Genomic DNA, 21,663 nt, shown 5'->3' on the forward strand with positions numbered 1-21,663 from the left:
TTAACTGTTCAACATTCTTTAATGTATTTAGGTTACTTCTGATATTATAAAAAAAAAAGATGCAGTGAGCATTTTCATTTTTTTCTTTCTTTTGGTTGATTTCTGTTGGATACATTTCTATTACTTGGAACTTTTAATCAAGGAGAATGAGCACTTTTGGGGTCCCTGACACATAATACTATCTCTTTTTCAAAACTATACCCACTTATATTTCAATAAGCATTGTATAAGTGGAATGATTTTTATTTTAATTTTACCATCATTGGCTATGAACATAAAAGTGTTTTTTCTAATTTAAGATTAAAATGCTACTTCATTATTTTCATTTTCATCCTATTTTTTATATTACTTTGCATTTAAACACTTTTACATATTTATTTCATGTTTATTTTTATGGTTTCTATTTTGTAAAGTCTTTCGTGTCATTTTTTTAAATTAAAATATTGATATGCAGTATTACGAAGGTTTCACATGAACAACATTGTGGTTTCAAAGCTCACCCATATTACCAAGTTCTTACCCTCCCTCCCCCCATTGCAGTCACTGTCAGTGTAGTAAGATGCTATAGAGTCATTAGTTGTCTTCTCTGTGCTGTACTGCCTTCCCCATGACTTACCTATATTGTGATTGAGAATTAGAGTGTCCCTTAATCCCCTTCTTCCCTCCCCACTCACCTTCCCCAACTCCTTCCCTTTAGTAACTACTAGTCCCTCCTTGGAGTCTGTGAGTCTGCTGCTGTTTTTGTTCGTTCAGTTTTGCTTGTTTTTATACTCCGCAAACGAGTCAAGTCATTTGGTATTTGTCTTTCTCTACCTGGCTTACTTCACTGAGCGTATGATACCCTCTAGCTCCAACCATGTTGTTGCAAACTTCATGTCATTTCTTAGTTTTAAGTTACTATCTGTTTTGAGATGATAGTCTAATTTTAATTCCCACAATCTGAAACTAATAAATGAAAAGTTTTCCTCTTGGCAAACAGGTGTATTTATTGGGACATACTTTTATTTATATGAACTTTTATAACTAGGGCAATATAAAAGTTGATGATATTTGCTTTTAAAATGTCATTGTTTTGTGCATAAAGAATATTGTGTGCTTTTGGTATGTATCTCTGAAATAAAACCTAAAATTCCCTGTAATACCATCCCCTTCAAAGGTAATCATTCATTTCCTGTTTAGATTTAGAAAAGTTGTTTATTCATTCAGCAAACAAACATGCACCAGGTACTGTGCTAGTATTGGTAAGCCAAACATTATAGTTAAGACACATTTTTTCTGTGCCAAAATTGTTGGATTCAGGAATATTAGTATTTGGTACTTAACTTCCAAAACATTTTATACTTATTTGAGATGTGTGGGTAAATCAAGATTTAAATAAACTGTTAATTGATTTAGGTTGAAAATTTGATAGCAAGCTTTTTGACATTGGCATAAGATAAGCAGAAGATTAATTACAAAACCTATGTGGTTGAGTGGATATACTTCTTAGAGGTAAACTTTAAGTTTTAAGTTCAGTCCTATATATATATATATGTGTGTGTGTGTATACATTTTAGGTAGTAGTCGTCTGATAAGTACATCTTCTTGGCGAGATGGACAAAAATTAGTAAAGAAGCTTCTCGGGCCTGGACCCAAAATAGAGCAAAAAGAGCGAAGAACAGCATCAAGTGACAGAAGTGGAAGAGAAAGAGCTACTAAATCTGGTGAGTAATTAAATATTAAATTAAATTATCTCAATAATTAAAGTTTTTGAAAAAGGAAATTAGAAGTTGCTTGAATAAGTACTAAGAGAAAGTGAAAATACCCTACTAATGCTTTAAGGCTTTGCTTTATAATTGTGAGTATAACTCAAAAAAAGAGGAAATGTTCTTTTAGGTTTCCCTATGAATAATTTCCACATAGAGATGTTACAGTAAGAGTTCTGTTTATATTAATCACTTTTAGCTGTCACTGTGAATAGCAAAGCATTATTTAATTAGATCTTACTAGACTTTTAGGAATTTTAAGAGAATCAAGTCCAATTTGTCTTATCCCTTTGTACATAAATACAAGAAGACATCCACAAGGCTGAATTTTATTTGATAGATTAGAAATCAGGCCTGAGAGAAGTGATTTTTCTTAAGGATATTTAATCAGTGGGTGGCAAAATTTAATTTAGGATCCACAACTCTTTAGTTTGACCTTCAAGTCCATTGCTTTTCTCTTTTTGAAATGTCTTAAATGCTGTTTGAAATAACTACTTACTTTTTCATGAACACTAATTTTGGGAAATGAAATATAAATACCTACAGGCTGGCTTTCCTTTTCAGTAGAAAAATGTGCCTCAAATTGAGCTTCTGGCATAGATTCAGTAAGAAATGAATTTGCAACTATAATTGGGCATAAAGAAGTCAGGATATACTTTGTGTTTGCCTCTCTTCACTTTCACCCAGCTTGTAAATAAACTCATTGCATTCCCAGTCTGAAATTAAGACACAGCAACATTTAGATGATAAAAAGATTGTTTTTGTAGATATTGAATTTTTTCTTTTATTTATTGGAGATTTGTCGTGGTTTGATATTGTTGGTTTTTTAACAACTGACTTAGGGGCTTGGGGAGGGAGAGAAATAATAGCATTAAATATGCACATGAGAGACAGTAGTAATTCTTTATTAATATTAATATTCAATATTCACATCAAGATATATCCTCATTTCAGAATTATTATATGATGTATGTTTTAAATGCTAAGGAAGTAATTTTTCTGAAATTTGGAATTCTTCTCATACTTTTAAAAAAGATGTTTTTCTTCCCTTCTGTAATGTTCTTTAGAAGACTTTATAAGATATTTGAATTTGAAGTTTAATATAAAGTGAAATTCCCTAATTTTCTCCTTAGTACATGTATCTTAGGACTGTATGTAGCATTTCAATACATCACTAACAGTTCCTACTTTGCAGGGGGTCATATTGGAAGAGCAGAATCTGATCCCAGGTTGGATATTTCACATAGACATCTTCCACGAAACTCAGAACGTTCGAGAAGTAGAGCTCGGTCTGAAAATAATATAAAGAAATTAGCTCCATCTCATCCAGATAATAGTAAACAAGAGGAAAATGCTGCCTTAAATAAGGACTTTTTACCTGTTGAAATTCGTGGAATTCTTGATGACCTGCAGCTGGATTCTACAGCTCAGGTTGCAAGGCAAGAGGCAGGAGAGTCACAGAATCAGAAGTCATCAGCACCAGTACAAGCTCCTAGGAGTCATAGCCCAATAAAAAGAAAACCTGACAAAGTAACAGCTAATGAAGATCCCCCTGTTATTTCCAAAAAGCGCCACTATGACACAGATGAGGTTCGACAGTACATTGTTAGGCAGCAGGAGGAAAGGAAGAGGAAGCAAAACGAAGAGAAGAAGGCTCAAAAGGAGGCCACTGAGCAGAAAAACAAACGACTACAGGAGCTCTACCGGAAGCAAAAAGAAGCCTTTACTAAAGTAAAGAACGTGCCCCCTCTGGAGCCATCAGCATCTAGTCAATTGCAAGAAACTTACTCCAAATTGCTACTAGAAAAGACCTTGCTTGAAGAGCCGACTCATCAACATGTTGCACAGGAAACACAGGTAGGAGTAGTCGTGGCAGAAATACAAAGGGCAGTAATTCTTTGTTAGGAAAAGCTTATTTGCTAATGCTAATTAAAAATGATCCACCGTTTCTAATAACAGATGTATGCTCAGACAGTATTTGTAATAATAATGGCCTTTCATGAAATTTATTGTATATGAGGAGTAATTGATATATATGATTGAAAAAAGTGCTCAGTTTCCTATGGTGATTATTACTGATTTCTGTCTCATTATTGCTATTAGTTATATCTTTGTGCAGTTTTCATTGTATTACTGAGCAAGTAAAGTTCAGTTATGTTAATAAAATGACGAGTTTGTGATCTGTGCTGAAATTAGAAAATATCCTACTTTAGCACGATAAATTTATGACTTTCTATTGCTTTTAAGAATAATAAGAGTAATTGAGTATGTACCGTGTAGGCTTAAGCTTTAGTAAATCCTCACAACCCTGCGAAAATACTACTAGTATTTCTACTGAAATTTAGAAAGAACATTACTTCCTCCAAAGTATGCATTTAGTATTAGGTGCCCTTGTTGGATTTCAGATTAATTGTAATGGCTGTTGTTAAGACAAACTCAATTTGGATTGGTTTTATTTGAGGGGAAAAACCCTGCTTTTCATGATCTTTGTAAAATTGAAATGACTTAATATTTGTCTTCAGTATTCCCTGCATATATCTTTGTGATGGGAGTCAGATAAATTTGATATCTTTTTCTCTAGACCAGACCAGGGTATCAGCCATCCGGAGAATCTGACAAAGAAAACAAAGTACAGGAACGTCCCCTAAGTGCATCTTCCAGTAGTGACATGTCTCTGTCAGAGCCTCCACAGCCTCTTGCAAGGTAAAAAAGGGAAATGAAAGATGATTAATGTTCATTCTTTCTATGAAATTTAGTACAGTCTCTGCTCAGTGAATTTATTGACTGACCTTCTGTGTGAGCAAGAGGTTTCTTTAGAAATTGGTTAGTATCTTCTGAATGAATCTTCAGCATGGTATGCATCAGTACTTAGTGCTTTTCCTCTTCTACTGTTCAACTTTTCCCTGTCCTTTAGTATCCAGTGTGAATGTCAGTTCCTCCCGGGGATCACCTGTAGTTGGAAGTACTCTTGCCTTCTCTGAACTAAACACATACACTAAAAGTTTGTTAGATGAATGAGTTAAAATGAAATAAATATTTTAAAGTATTAGTGGTGAATAATTTTCAGAAGGCATTCATTCTATACCCATTCAAAATTTCTATTCCTATTCAAAATTTCTATGCCTATTCAAAATATCCATTCTACTTAAATTTTCTTCATAACACTATTCAAAATTTCTTCATATGACTCATACCAATTTATCCATCTTACCTCTCAAAAGCTGTATTGGATATGCATGTGAACACATGAACAGGGACTAGGAAGAGATTTGATTTGATTTCAGATTGGTGATCAAGGGCTATCTTAACCAATTTTCTTAAGAAGATTTTTTATTTGCTATAATACTACATATAAAAAAAACCTCTGTGAATGAAAGTTAAGGTGATTTTGAGATTACATGGCAATAAATTTACTTTAACCATTTGGGGAAGAGAAAGATTTTGAAACTCTTCTTTGAGAATACAGAAATAAAATTAAGCCACCATACAATTTTGGGTTAATATAGAAGGTCCTCTCACCCTCTTGGACAACCCTCCCCTGCCCCAATAATATTGATAAAAATAACTAGCATTTATTGAGTACTTCTTCCAGGCATTGATCTAAGTATGTTGCATGTATTATCTTATGAATCCTTCTGATTCCTTGAGTTAAGTACTATTGTTATTACTGTTTTACAGAAGAGGTAATTTAGTTAACTTTAGAATTTAATTAACTTTCTCAAAGGTCAAAACATTAGCGATGGAAATGCATTTAAACTTAAGCAATCTGATTCCAGAAGCCTGTGCTTTTTAGCCATTCTACACTCTGCCTCCCAATAAGTGAAATGTTTCTTAAAATTTGTTTAAGGCTGTAAATATATTTCAAACTTTAAGCATAAGTAAACTAAAAGATTTTTTGAATTTGAATACCTTTAGGTAAGGTGTACTCTGAGACCATTAATCTCAGTCCCATTGTTATTGTCCGACATATCCCGCAGGCTTCATTCATGTCTTCAATTTTAACCTTTCCCTAAGTTTTCTTCTAATTCTAAGCTAGCTACCCAAAGTGAAAAACAAAAATAAATCTATTACAAGATGTTATTACCTTGTACATATTCCTCTCCTTTCTTTTAATATCAAACTTCAACTTGTAATAATATATAACCTATTGCCTGTACTTTCTACCCGTTCCTTAGCTTCCCCATTCCTGTTAACATATCTCAGTTACTTAGTGCTTAAAAATATGGCATTTATTTTCCTTGTTCTTTATGTCCCATCATTCATCAATAATTACCTGGAAAACTCCAAATTATATATCTGACCTTGAAGACCTTGAAGACTGAGCTCAAAAAGTCACTTTTCATGGCTAGCAGAGTCCTTTGTTCCCTATCTACACCCTATTGAACTTAATGTATCTTTGTATTAATACTTACAATATTGTATTTTAGCTGTTTATTAGTCTTTCATCCCTTTTAGATCTTGAGAAACTAAAGAGTAAGGGTTAAGTCATAATTGGATTTAGTCTTTCCATTTTTGTCTCCCCCGTTCCTCTGTCATTGACATAGTGCTTGCCGAAAAATTGGCATTCTAAATACTTGAACTGAAAGGTTTTGCATTTTAACTCCGCAATATCTTTTATATTTATAGCTTCCTTTGTATTCTCATTACCACTAGCTTAGTTTGGACCTTAATAAACTCACAGCTTGCATTTTTGAGTCTGTATTCTGTAGTATAGAATCTATGCACTAGTCTTCCTTTATTCTATTTTCATAGCAGCCCTTCCATATAAAAAATTGCTACAGCATACACTCCAACTGAACCTTGTATGATGTGCTTTTCAGTTCTCTTAGTACCCTGATTATCCTCCTCCAGATAATCTTCTGAACTTAATTGGCAGGACTTAGCATTTACCCATACTAGTTCCATCCAAAGTTACAGCCTGTCCATATAACTTTGAATCACAGTTTGATGATTTTTTGGGTTTGCCTTGCCTCCCAGCTTTCTGTCATGTGCACATTTGATAAGCATATCATTATGTCATAATCCAAAAATAATATAGAAGACCAGGGACAAAACCTCATGTTATTTATTCTAAGAATCTTCTTAATAGTTAACATCAGCCTTTAATCTTTCTGTAGTGTTCCTTATGTACAGGGTATTCATAGTCTAGAAACACAGGCAAATTATATAATGTCAGCTAGGACATCTCAATTCTGTTTCTGGATTTTACAGATACCCCTACCCTGTATTATATGTTTGTAATTGGTACTGACAGTTTTGCATTGTTGTTCATCATTTTTTTAGAACTGGATTGTAATAATTTCTTTGTTTCTTTAGAATATGCAATGTAAAACATAGATGTGTGGCACTTATTAACTATTTTTTTGTTAGAATAATATATATCATGCCTTTGTTAGTACTTGGCAGTCTTAAACATTTCTCTTTTATGTAACATTATTTTTAAAAGGAAAGGTAAAGCCAATATTGTTAAGAATTTTGTCCAGAGTTTTAAAGGTTATAGTGGGTCTTCAATTAGTAGTTTTAAAGCATATGATGTCTTAGCTGAAGAAAGGAGTTTGCAAAACAGTATGCAAGGTAAAATTTCATGTTTGTGAAATACCAATACCAGAACACAACATACACATAGAAAAATGTTTGGAAAGCAACCATTTTAAATGAAATATTAATAGTGCCTTTTTCTCATTGTTTAACTAGGAGTGATCTTTCTTTTTATCCTCTTTGTCCTTTTTCCTTTTTTTGCAGTGAGTATACATTACTATTATAAGAAGAAAAAAAAAACTTAAAAAAATGGTGGCTTAGTTATGACTTGCTGTGTTAACTAACATACTGTAACTTTGATTTGCAGAAAGGACTTGATGGAACCTACGTGGATACAGCCTGACAGGTTGAGCCCACGAGCCCACCATTCGCAACCACAGCCTCTTGTGGGAACAGCTGGGAATTTACTCTCCCATCTCTTGAGTCTAGAGCATGTAGGAATTCTGCATAAGGATTTTGAATCTATTTTACCAACCAGGAAGAATCATAATATGGCTTCAGGTCCATTAACTTTTACACCTCAACCATGTCTGACCTCACCAGCTGCTCATCCAGATGCCTTGTTAAAACCTAGTGCCAGTCAATATAAGAGTAAACTGGATCGTATCGAAGCCTTGAAAGCAACAGCTGCTTCTTTGTCTAGCAGGATTGAAAGCGAAGCCAAGAAATTAGCTGGGGCTAACATTAACTATGGGTCAGTATGGAACACTGAGTATGATGTGCAGCAAACACCCCAAGAAGATGGACCTTGGACCAAGGTTCTAAGTCCACCTGTGAAAGAGGATACTGAAGATGTTTTCTCTGCCCGGATTCAAAAGATGTTGGGAACCTGTGTATCTCATGCAACTTTTGATGATGATCTTCCTGGTGCAGGCAATCTTAGTGAATTTAAAAAGCTCCCTGAGATGATAAGACCTCATAGTGCCATATCAAGGTTCAGAGTGAGATCCCCCAGCCCTAAACCAGAAGGGCTACTGGCACAGTTGTGTAAGAAGCAGACTGACTCTTGTAGCTCTGATATGCAAATTTGTTCACAAGACAAAGCCAAGATGTCTCTTGGTTCCAGCATAGATTCAGTCAGTGAAGGGCCCCTTCTTAGTGAGGGGAGTCTCTCTGAAGAAGAGGGAGACCGAGATGGACGGTCCCCTTTGAAGGTAGCAGAAATCTTAAAAGAAAAGGAATTTTGTGCTGGAGAAAGAAATGCTTATGAACCCATCAAAGAGTTTCAGAAGGAAGCTGAAAAGTTCTTGCCACTTTCTGGGCACATAGGTGGTTCACAGAGCAAAGGGCCATGGGAAGAATTAGCAAAGGGAAGTCCACATAGTGTCATTAATATTTTTACAAAATCATATCAATTATATGGAAAAGGTGAGCAAAATAAGTAAGACTTGTAGTATTTGTGTTATCTTAAGATTATTTCATAAGCTATTAAGTAAAAATTTTCATTGTTCATTATGAAAATAATGGAGATTTACTGTCAAGTTAATCTAAATTATGTGTAAGCTTCAACTAGAGTATTGTAATTCAATTAAAAAATTTTTGTGTTTTAGTTATTATCATAAAACAGTAGTTGATAGTTTTTTGCAGAGATTTTGGTCTAATGTAGAGGAATAGATTGGTATGTATCAAGTGTCTACTGGGTTTTCTGAGACCATAGTTATGTATTTACATAGAAAATAGTTATATTTCTTAATATAGTGATGTATGAATCATCGGGAATACAGTGGTCAAGGATTAAGAGAAGCATCTGTAATAACATTTCTAATATGGAAACATCTATTACTATTTGTCAAAACTAATTTTAAAAAGTCAGACTTTGAATAGTAATATAACTATATATTTGGGTCCGAAACAATAATTCTAAAGTCCCCTTCTTATCCCTGACACCTGGCAACACAATTTTCTGTTTCTATGATGGACTCAGTACCTTTCTCTGTTCTTCCTGTCATAGGTGGATTCTACCCATCTTATGCTAACATAACCTTAGAATTTCCAGGTTGGAGAGTGAGGCTGAGCCTTAAGCTATTGATTCTGTGGTTTTTTATTTCCATTCTACATAGTGAACAACTTACTCAAAAAATGAATTGATTTTACCTGTTCATCTGCTTACTTGAGTATCATGTTACATTTTCCTAGAATTCATATTTAGCTGCTTATGATCTTGTTCAGACCTGTATATACTGTTGGTCTCTTGTTTAGCACTTACTTCCATAGGTTGTAATTTTAAATTTCTTTTGTTGAAAGTAAAGTACTTTTAAAACAACATCCTCATTTTTTTCATATGAAAACTGGGTTTGTAAAAAAAGAAAGAAAGAAAGAAAAAAGAAAAAAAGAAAACTGGGTTTGTTCTTAAAACCTTCTATTAGATTTTCATTAAGATTTTATAGTTATACTGAAATATTTAGTTGATAGGATATCTAGGATTTCCTTCAAAATAATCTATAGTGGGAATGGGGGCAATAGGAAGCTTAATTGAAATTAGATTGGTCATACATTGCTAATTGTTGAAACCAGGTAATGTATACATTAGTTTCATTATGCTATTCTCTCTGCTTTCATATCTGTTTGAAAATTTCCCTAATAAAAAGTTAGATACATTATTAGATGTAAAGATAAATTGAAAAGAAGCACTAATAAAAGCAAACTAAAACGTCCCCAAATCCATGTCTTTAATACCCATGTTGTGGAAGTGCTTTGCTTGTAGTTTTATTTTTGTTTTAAAAGATTTCAATTACTACTTTGGACAGGGTTTGAAGATAGGTTGGAAAGAGGAGCAACAGCATCACGGCCTTTGAATGCCATCACAACCCCTCTAAGCAGTGTCTCATATGAAGATGATTTTGTCTCCTCTTCAGGGAGTGGGACTTTGACAGAGAAAAAGTCAGCTCTTGAACCTACGTAAGAATATGTTGATAATATGAAATAAAATCTGTAAAATGAGAAAAATGTACAAACAAGAATTATGGTCTGAGTATTAGTTTTGCTTGTTTAAAGATACATGTAGAGGCTGCATAAAATAGGGTTATTAACAGCATGGGCTTTTCATCCAGACTGCCTGGGTTCAAATCCTACCTCTCCTGATTGTTAACTGTTTGTCTTTGGGCATTTACTTAACCTCCCTTCAGTTTCTTTCTCTGTAAAATAGGGGAAATAATAGTAACTGCCTCTTAAGTGTTATGGATATTTTGTGAAATATAAAGTACTTAGAACGGGGCTTAGCACATAGTAAACAGAATATAGGTTGTTAAATCAATCTTTAGAATCCCAGCAAAAGATAATTTTGGGAAGCTGTCCTAAGGTATACTAATGTAAGAAGATTAAGAAATGGAATTGAGGATGACTAAATAGATCCATGGTTCTGTGATCTCAAGTAATCAGTAAAATTTTTAAATAATTGGGATATCTAAAATTTTGCAAAGCTTTGAAAAATAACAATATTATAATATTACTGTTTATTGCACATCTGATGTGCAAGGTACCAAGAAGACTGAGGGGGCTTTACTTGCATTAGCTCATTTTTTATAATATCCTGATGTGGTTAAGTATTATTTTTACTATATCTACTTTAAAGAGGAAACTCAAGCACCAAGGTGAAGTTACTTATTCCAAGTCATATAGTGAGTCAAACTTTGCTGGAGAGAATTTCCTCCCTAAATTTTGTTACCATATAAAGTAATCTGTAATTGCTTACTTTTAATATAGTCTTCACAAATTATAAATTGTGATCTACATTAAATTATTGGGTGATCTTTTGAAAATTAGGTATATCTAGTTACATTAATGAAAATAAATATTAAAGTCATAACAGGTTAAGTATAGTTTTAAAGTTTGAGCTCTAATGAAAAGATTAAATTTTTAAATCAAAACTTGTAAGGATTTAATTGTAGTGACATTTAATATCACCAGTCAATATAATAGCACCAATCAATATGATGTGCTAAGTAGAGCATATTGTTGTTCCCTATAAGATTATCAGAAGGAAAATAATTATAGTGTATTAAATGATAAGTTCGAATAGAATTTGAGGCCATATTTTCCAGTATCCAATCTTATATACTGAGACTTTACTCAGTAACAAAATTGAGCCATAGTGAACAGTCCAGGCTTATGGTAGTAAGAAAACAAAAAAGAAAAGTGGAAGGCATCTTTGATTATAGTTATATTCTTTGGATTAATAGATTTAAAAATATCTATAGTTCTAGTTGATTTTTAAGACTCTTTCACCACTTTTACTTACTCTTTACTCTTTGACAGTGTTGGTGGTGGCAGTTTAAGCATTCAGGAGGACTATTCCAGCAGAAAGTCTGTGTATGATCTTTCCTCTGCGGATGTTACCTCCCAGCATTCATCAGGGGCCCAGTCAGCTACATCGTCTCGTTCATCTACTTCAAAAGGAAAAAAAGGGAAAAAGGAAAAGACAGAATGTAAGTAGAATTCTACATGGTGACTTTTTCTCTTACCAATGATTTTGTGATAGTGTTCTAAAATTTGATTTCATAAGAAGTTAAATGAATTTCTTTATGGTAATAATATAATTAGCTTTCATATTTATCATTACAACAGTACCTTTTGATATATAACATTGTAAGTCTTTTGCTTAATACCAAAGAAATACATTTGAAATGACAGAAAATTAGGGGTTATAGATAAACAATCATACAGGAAATACAAATTCCTGTTGATCCCTCTGTTCAGAGGTAACTGCAGCTAACATTTTTGATGCCTGTTTTTCCGATATGTACATAAAACCATGACACACACCTTCATTTTAAAAACAGCAGTGAAATCATATTGTTTTGCAACTACTTTTTTAAAAACTTTATATCGTGTACATCTGTAAGCATCATTAAATACAGTACTCAAATTTTCTTATGTGTAAAATAAAAGTGATAATAGATGCTGCATATGGTTTGAAGCTTACATGAAATTAACAGATACAATGTGTACACCCCAGTATTTATCACAGTAGCTGGCCCTTTGGCACTCTACAAGTACTTTTGAATGATTGAGGAGAATATCCTTCAGTCCCCTTAGTTCTGCTTTTGGCTATAATTTATTCCATAGGCCTAGAGGTGAGGAGATACAGTAATAAGGCAAAAACCTCTTAAACTCACAGGATGACCCTAGGGAATGATTTTGCTTCTAAAATTGTCTTTTCTAACTAAAAAATTGTCCATTAATTTAAAAAAAAGATGGGGGAGAGAAATTAGTAAATATAGAAACTATTTAAAAATAAAAATTACCTGTAATCTCTCCACTTAGAAATAACCAATGTTAATATTTTTTTTAGATTTTATTTTACTGTGGTAAAAAATATATAACAAACTTTACCAGTGTTCAAGTGTGCAGTTCATTGCCATTAAGCACATTCACATTGTTGTGCAACCATTACCACTATCCATCTCCAGAACTTTTTCATCATTCCACGCTGAAATTCTGTAGGCATTAAACAATAATTTTCATTCCTCCCATCCCACAGCCACTGCTAATAACTGTTCTACTTTCTGTCTTTGCCTACACTAGGTATTTCATATAAGTGGCATTATATAATATTTGTCCTTTTGTGACTGGCTTCTTTCACTTAGCATAATATTCTCAGGGTTCATCCATGTTGTACTATGTGTCAGAATGTTCTTCCTTTTTAAAGCTGAATAATTTTTCATTATATGTATATACCACATTTTGTTTATACATTCATCAGTTGATGGACATTTTGGTTGTTTACACCTTTTGGATATTATAAATAATGTTGCCATGAACATTAGTGTACAAATATCTGTATGAGTCCTTGCTTTGAATTCTTTTGTGTAGATAGCCAGATGTGGATTTGCTGGATCAAGTGGTATATCTGTGTTTATTTAATATTTTGAGGAACTGCCCCACTGCCTTAGTGGCTGCAACATTTTACATTCTCACCAGTAATACACAAAGGTTCCAGTTTCTCCACTTGTTTTCTCAACACTTGTTTTCTGCTTTTCTTAAATAATAGTCATCCTAATGGGGCAAAATGTTAACATTTTTAGTAAGAATATTCACTTCCTTTCTAGACAATTTGTAGGCATATGTAAATAAAAATGATACATAGATGGGATTGTATTTTACATGCTGTTTTGTTCTGTCAGTGGGTTACAGGTCTTTCTTTGTCAAGTAAATATGTAGCACCCTTTGTAATAATTACCTAGTGTTCTATTATTTGACTGTATTGTAATTTATTTAGCCAAGTCCCCATTGCTGGGCATTTAGGTTATTTTTTATTTCTTTCATTATAAACATTGCTGCATTGAATATCTTTATAAATTCATCTTTATGCATTAGTCTTATTCTTTCCTTTAAGGGAAAATCTTAGAAATGAGATAATGGATCAAAGAGTAGGTCATGTTTAAAATTTGGGTACATTTTGCCAAATAGCCCTTCAGAAAACGAGTGCCACTTTATACTTCCAGTATGAGAGTGCTAGAAGAAATTATTTCTTAATTGATAACCTAGTATAACTCTCTTGTGGAATGGAACTGTTCTGAAAGTCTTTGTTGGTAGGTACATTTTACATCACTTTGCCAGCATTTCCAAAAGTCTGTCTTTTCTTGTGAAGTACTGACTCAGAGGGAAAGGCTGTTTCATAGGTGTTCTGAGGATAAAAGAGTTCCATGATTCCATAAATTTGGAAAATACTTTTAGAGTGAAACAAGGATTACAGGAATAATCAAACACTTTTAATATTTTAATATGCTACCATGTATTATGTCTTTCAGGATGAGGATAAGGCTGTATTATAAAGTATTTTCTAAATTTATTTGATCACAGAATTATTTCTTCAGTCAGCTTGTTATGGCATTAGAATTCAGCTGAACACATTTTGGGAAATGCTGATCTTGCTCAATTCTTTTTTTTCTCAATTATGCTTTGTTCTTTGTATCTCACCTAAGGTCACTAACTAGTTACTGGCAAAGCTGGATTCTGACTTGTGATTACCAAGTCCAGTCTGCCTTTCACTACCATATACTGTACCACTTAAAATGACACATTCAGTATGAGTTTAAACAATATGACTCAGTATAGGCTTTTTAAAATTATAACCCAAAACATGATTAGTAAAGTGTAGATAATGTTTTGCAGCTTTCAGTTTCCCTGATATCTTTTTATAATGTGTTTTAAAAAAAAAAAACATGTGTTTTACTTTCTACAGCATCATCTTAAACTTAGTTTCTCCTTCATCCCCAAGTTCTACAGTGTAATTTTTGTTGTATATACTCCATCTGCTGGTGAAAAGGAGTGTTTGCATGCTCTGTACAAAAACTCATTCCCAATGTAGTTGGAAGTATTTGGTAGATTAAAGTGGTAATGATGGTAAAAAAATTTTTTTACCTTAATTTAACTTTAAAACATAAATACATTTTCACTTGGCAATATTTTAAAATAGGTGTAAACATTTTCTTTGCTTATGGGTCCCTTGACTGGAGTTGAGATCTTTCTTGTATAGACCATTGTATTGTCTATAATTTCTACTTGTTGAATCAAGAGCAGTTTTTAAATTGTGTATTTACTTTCAAAGAACCATATTAAATGAATAAGATCTTCTTATTGTAAAAGTAATACATCTTGCTATGGGAAATTTAGAGATAACCAGAATTAACAGCTTGCTTCTAGCCTAGCAATCAGAAAATGATCCTAAGGTGAATTACTATTAGTGAGGTAGAATTTATGAGTCAAAATGGATGGAAAATTATTTTTAGAAATATTTTAAGGGGTCATCCAGAAAGGATGTATCAGTTTGTACTCCCATGAAGACAATGTATGTGCTAAATGACACTCAAGGTTTCATTACTTTAAAAATACTTGTTGATCTCAGAATGAAAAATGGCATATCACTGAGCTGATAGGCATTTCTTTGATTTAATATTTTTCATATGCTATGACTCTTTATTTTTCCTTTTTTAAACCAAATTTTAATGAAAATTTGTTAACATATTACTATCATTACAGCATAATATAGCTTTATTTATTTATTTATTTATTTATGTGGTAAAATATGCCTAACATAAAGTTCACCATTTCAACTATTTTTAAGTATACAGTTCATTGACATTAAGTTTATTCACATTGTTTGCAACCATCACCACCATCCATCTCCAAAACTTTTTCATCCTCTCATGCTGAAACCCCAAACCCATTAAACAATGATTGCCTATACCTCTCCCCACTCCTTCCCACCACTGTATGTTTTTTTCTGAATTTGATTATGAAATTTAACCACTGTTAAGTGTGTAATTCAGTGGCATTAAGTACATTCACATTGTTGTGCAGCCATCACCATTATTTCTCCACAACAGTTTAATTATCCCAACCTAAAACTTTATGCCCATTAAATAGTAGCTCTCATTCTCTCCTCCCATCAAACCCTGCTAACAGCTGTTCTACTTTGTGTATCTGTGAATTTGATTACTCTAGGTACCTCACATAAGTGTATAATCATACAGTATTTGTTCTTTTGTGACTGGCTTATTTTACTTTGCATCATGTCTTCAAGGTTCATCCATTTAGCATGGGTCAGAATGTCCTTTTAATAGCTGAATAATATTTCATTATATGTATATACCACATTTTGTTTATGCACTCATTGTTGAAAAGCACTTGAGTTGCTTCTACTTCCTGGCTATTGTGAATATTGCTGCTGTGAACATGAGTGTATAGCATAATCGTTTTTTTACTTCTCCATTTTCTTTTGTTCTAATCATATAGCTACATTTTAAAAAATGTTTTGGTTGTCATTAAAATGTGTATGCAATTATTTTTACTGCTTTTTAAATATATATCAGGTATTTTCCCATTCTGCTATTGAAACATCATCAAGGTGAATGATATACTAGGTTTAGAGTCATGAGGCCTGGATTTATTCTTTTTGCTGCTATTGACTGTATATCTTTAAGTTATTTAGCTTCATAGGTCCTGGTTATTGTGTCAGTAAATTGAGCATATGGTACCTACTTCATAGGATGCTTAAGAGGATTAAGGTAATAAATATGGAATATACTTTAAATTAAAAAATGCTATTTAAATGTTTGTTACAATTGTCTATGTAATTTATACAACTCCTCTGTTGTTAGAAATGTAGGTTGAAATTTTAAAAATTGTAATGTTATGCATTGAATATCATGCATAATGTTTATATCTTTTAGTAATCTCCTTAAGATTCCCATACAAGTAATGTTATTCTAGTCAGCGAATATGAATAGTTTTAAGAATCTGGCTACGTAGTTTTTGCCTTGGAGTTTTTCAAAAGAATTATTTAGTTTAAAATTGGTAGTTGATGCCATTTTTCTCCCAGTTGTGGGTTTTGTCCTTTAAAAACATTTTTTTTGGTTACTTTTTCATAGGGACTGAGTAGTACTTCACTTTTGTTTACTATGTGTGCTTGTCTTTTTTTTTTACCATTTGATTTAAGAATAACTTATGTTTTAGTAGTAAATTGGGATATTAATGGAGAAACTTCACTTTCCACTAATGGAAACAGCAAGATGAACTGCTTTATTTTGGATATGAAAAACATTTTCTAAAAAGTCAATTTTAGAATATTCTAGTCTATACTTTTTATTATTTTATTGAAATCTCTTAGGTATGAGTTATCTCTCAGTAGCTTCTAATACTGGGAATCACCTTTATATGAAATTTACAGGGCTGGATTCACTCACTGGAAGTGTTCAGAACTCACTTCTTGATGAGGAAAAACTACACTCTGGCTCAGAACATGACTCTCATCAAGGAAAGAAATCTGGAATCAGTAACAAACTTTCTGGTAAAGATTATGAGCACAGTCTTGACACTGATAGCACTTTGGAGGATCTTTCTGGGCATTCTCTGAGGTAATGTAATATACATTTTATGGTTTAATTCATACTTAATTATAAGTTACAGTATCATTGAATAAAGTTCAGAGAATCTATTTAATACATTTCCCTATTTTCTGAATAGACTTTGTAGTTTTGTTCATAGCTTTAGTCTTTACCTCTATCTTAGAATATGGCCATCTCTCACCTAAACTATTATAACCTTTCCCTCAGGAATTCTCTGCTTCTAGCACAGCCCACATTTCTATTCCAAATGCTATTGCAACAGGTATTTTTGTGATTCAGTCCTTTGGCCAAGTAACTACTCTCTGTAGTTACCCCATAGATCAACTCTGAGAACTGAACTTCATTTGAAGGGTTTTTACTAGGCTACCACAAACTATCTTATTTCTTTTGTCTGTACATTTTGCTTCTCAACTGTTCTCTTCCACACTTTGAATATAACTACTTTGCATCCTTTTGATCTCATTGTTTATTTCTTCCTCTGAACTTTTCTCTCTTGCTCAACTTAATGCGTAATTCAAACGGATTTTGAAATCTCAATCTTATGTTCATAATGGAGCTTGCATACTGTTTTTTTTTCCTTCATTTTAATCTCACCCATTATACACTTAGCCCGTTGCTTGCAAATAACTTTCAGTTATTGCTTCGTGCATGGTTCCTACTCCTTTGTCCTCATGACTTTTATCTGCTGCATTGGTTTTGTCCTTTTGGAAATTTAAGCTCTGAGAAGACTGGATTTATTTTTTTGTTTTAAAACTAACTGTGCATAGAGATAATCATTTTTAATGCTTTCATTTTACAAATAATGTTGCATCATTAATACCATCATTGTTGTACTTAAAATGTAATTTTAATTTCTTTGTCACTGGTTTTGGAATTCAGAAAACTTTACCTTCATAAGAGATACTCTGGTGATTTAATTGGCAAAATCTATAAAGTTAAACATTTCTAAAAGAGAATTGGTAGCCAGATAAGTTTGATAAATGTCCCAAACAGTAGACTAGATCCTTTTTTCCCCACCTATAGAAATTCACAGTAGATAAAATAATTTGAGGCTTTGATAAGGAGGAGTCCAGATTTTAAAAAAATTATTTAACCCATTTTTTCCTTAGCTTATTTGGTCATAGACATTCTCTGTTCCCAAGCTCTTCCCTTATTATTTCTTGGAAAGCTTATTAACGTACTTTTAGAAATGCTAGTCTAGTTCAATCTCTTTGCGGAGCAGCAATACAAATTCATCTTGTAATACCAGGAAGTGAGATTCAGACAGAGTACTTTTGTTTTGATGTTGTGTTGTCATTCTTTCATGTGAATCTGTTAGGAGACAGAGGTAATGATAGCAATGATAATTCTTTTTATGTTCCATAAATAAAATTGTCAGACCATCAAAACTAGTATTTCTCTAAACCATTAATAGAAGCTTAAAGATAACTGTAAACAAATGAATGTCTCTCACGATTACTTTTATTCAGGTATTTATATGCTGGGTATAAGAGAAATGTTTACCTTTGAAAAATATCTCATAATTTTATTAAAAATAAATTTGTTTTAGGATGTTAGAAATATGTTAACTATACTAACATGCTTTATAGAGTATCTCAGTAATTGATTCAGTAAATAAATACTTAATACAAGGCAACGTTGTTATGAAAAACTACCTTTAATGAACTTGATTTCTAAAAGAAGGGCTAGACACATGCCTTGTGTAGAATTAATTGCACTAAGAGTTGTTCCAATCAAAGTGCTGTGAGAGGTTACTTCTTTTCAGAAGTTGAGGAAAGAACTGTGTACATTAAAAGGTAGGTGGACATAAATGAATATATGTAAAGTACTTAGAGATGGTTAGTATGAAAGTAATTTTTTCTGTGACTCTTTCAGGTTAAAAGGAATAACATTTGTCATTTCTTAATTTTTAATACAAAATGATATTATATTCTCTTTCAGAGACATGTTTTAAGACTTTTTCTTTATAAGATAGGCTTGACCTTACCTTTTATATGTTGACTGTAATTTTATTGCAATATAAGGCCTAGGTATTTTAGGGAATTTGCCTCAAAGTACAGTAAGTGGTTTATTATATATATATACACTATAGAGGAAAGAATTAAGTGCCAATTTATTTATTTATTTTTTTTTAAATTTTTTTATTAAGGTATCATTGATACACTCTTATGAAGGTTTCACATGAAAAACATTGTGGTTACTACATTCACCCATATTATCAAGTCCCCCCCATACCCCCATTGAAGTCACTGTCCATCAGTGTAGTAAGGTGCCTTACAGTCACTACTTGTCTTCTCTGTGCTACACTGTCTTCCCTGTGACCCCCCCACCCCCAAACCGTATGTACTAATCATAATACCCCTCAATCCCCTTCTCCCTCCCTCACAAGCCCAGCCACCTTCACCCCTCCGCTTTGGTAATCGCTAGGACCTTCTTGGAGTCTGTGAGTCTGCTGCTGTTTCATTCCTTCACTTTGCTTCGTTGTTATACTCCACAAATGGGTGAAATCATTTGGTACTTATCTTTCTCCACCTGGCTTATTTCACTGAACATAGTACCCTCTAGCTACATCCATGTTGTTGCAAATGGTAGGATTTTTCTTCTTATGGCTAAATAGTATTCCGTTGTGTATATGTACCACATCTTCATTCATTCATCTACTGATGGACACTTAGGTTGCTTCCATATTTTGGCTATTGTAAATAGTGCTGCAGTAAACATAGGGATGCATATGTCTTTTTGAATCTGATAACTTTTCTTTGGGTAAATTCCTAGGAGCGGAATTTCCGGGTCAAGTGGTATTTCTATTTTTAGTTTTTTGAGGAAACTCCATACTGCTTTCCACAATGGTTGAACTAATTTACATTCCCACCAACAGTGTAGGAGGGTTCCCCTTCTCTGCATCCTCTCCAGCATTTGTTCTTGTGAGTCTTTTCAATTTTGGCCATCCTTACTGGTGTGAGGTGATATCTCATTGTGATTTTAATTTGCATTTCTTTGATGATAGCAGTGTGGAGGATCTTTTCATGTGCCTGTTGGCCATCTGAATTTCTTCTTTGGACAATTCTCTGTTCGTATCCTCTGCCCATTTTTTTTTTAGGGTTATTTGCTTTTTGGGTGTTGAGGCGTGTGAGTTCTTTATATATTTTGGATGTTAACTGCCCTTGTTGGATATGTTGTTCACAGATATATTCTCCCATACTGTATGATGCCTTTTTGTTCTACTGATGGTATCCTTTGCTGTACAGAAACTTTTTAACTTGATATAGTCCCATTTGTTCATTTTTGCTTTTGTTTCCCTTGTCCGAGGAGATGCGTTCAGGAAAAAGTTGCTCACTTTTATATTCAAGAGATTTTTCCCTATGTTTTCTTCTACAAGTTTTATAGTTTCATGACTTAAATTCAGGTCTTTAATCCATTTTGAGTTTACTTTTGTATATGGAGTTAGACAATAATCCAGTTTCATTCTCTTACATGTAGCTATCCAGTTTTGCCAACACCAGTTGTTGAAGAGGCTGTCATTTGTTTGTCCATGGCTCCTTTATTGTATATTAATTGACCATATATTGCTGGGTTTATATTTGGGCTTTCTATTCTGTTCCATTGATCTGTGGCTCTGTTCATGTGCCAGTACCAAATTGTCTTGATTACTGTGGCTTTGTCATAGAGCTTGAAGTCAGGGAGCGTAATCCCCCCAGCTTTATTCTTCCCTCTCAGGATTGCTTTGGCTATTTGGGGTCTTTTGTGATGCCATATGAATTTTAGAACTATTTGTTCTAGTTCCTTGAGGAATGCTGTTGGTATTTTGATAGGGATTGCACTGAATCTGTAGATTGCTTTAGGCAGGATGGCCATTTTGACAATATTAATTCTTCCTATCTGTAAGCACAGGATGTATTTCCATTTACTGATATCTTTAATTTCTCTCATGAGTGTCTTGTAGTTTTCATGGTATAGGTCTTTCACTTCCTTGGCTAGGTTTATTCCTAGGTATTTTATTCTTTTTGATGCAATTGTGAATATAATTGTTTTCTTGGTTTCTCTTTCTGCTAGTTCATCGTTACTATATAGGAATGCAACAGATTTCTGTGTATTGATTTTGTGTCCTAAAACTTTGCTGAATTCATTTATTAGTTCTAGTACTTTCGGGGTGGATTCCTTAGGGATTTTTACATACAATATCATGTCATCTGCAAACAGTGACAGTTTAACTTCTTCCTTACCAATCTGGATGCCCTTTGTTTCTTTGTGTTATCTAATTGCTGTGGCGAGGACCTCCAGAACTATGTTAAATAAAAGCAGGGAGAGTGGGCTTCCTTGTCTTGTTCCCGATCTTAAAGGAGAAGTTTCAGCTTTTCACTGTTAAGTATGATGTTGGCTGTGGGTTTGTCATATATGGCCTTTATTATGTAGAGGTACTTGCCCTCTATACCCATTTTGTTGAGAGTTTTTATCGTGAATGGATGTTAAATTTTGTTGAATGCTTTTTCAGCATCTGTGGAAATGATCATGTTATTTTTGTCCTTTTTGTT

The 21,663-nt window shown here is 33.1% G+C and overlaps 1 protein-coding gene across 7 annotated transcripts in view; it reads left to right on the forward strand.

Moving 5' to 3' along the window:
- The window catches only part of CEP350 (centrosomal protein 350), a 163,379-nt gene that overhangs the window by 62,133 nt on the left and 79,583 nt on the right, over positions 1 to 21,663 (forward strand). For all 7 annotated transcript variants that reach the window (XM_036905933.2, XM_036905935.2, XM_057507914.1 and 4 more), the window contains 7 exons: positions 1,557 to 1,703; positions 2,941 to 3,602; positions 4,327 to 4,448; positions 7,591 to 8,651; positions 10,031 to 10,181; positions 11,538 to 11,707; positions 16,954 to 17,140. In XM_036905933.2, the coding sequence (XP_036761828.2) occupies positions 1,557 to 1,703; positions 2,941 to 3,602; positions 4,327 to 4,448; positions 7,591 to 8,651; positions 10,031 to 10,181; positions 11,538 to 11,707; positions 16,954 to 17,140 (2,500 nt within the window). The remainder of the gene's footprint in view (positions 1 to 1,556; positions 1,704 to 2,940; positions 3,603 to 4,326; positions 4,449 to 7,590; positions 8,652 to 10,030; positions 10,182 to 11,537; positions 11,708 to 16,953; positions 17,141 to 21,663) is intronic.

Source organism: Manis pentadactyla, chromosome 9 (genome assembly GCF_030020395.1).
Source record: "Manis pentadactyla isolate mManPen7 chromosome 9, mManPen7.hap1, whole genome shotgun sequence".
NCBI lineage: Eukaryota > Metazoa > Chordata > Mammalia > Pholidota > Manidae > Manis > Manis pentadactyla.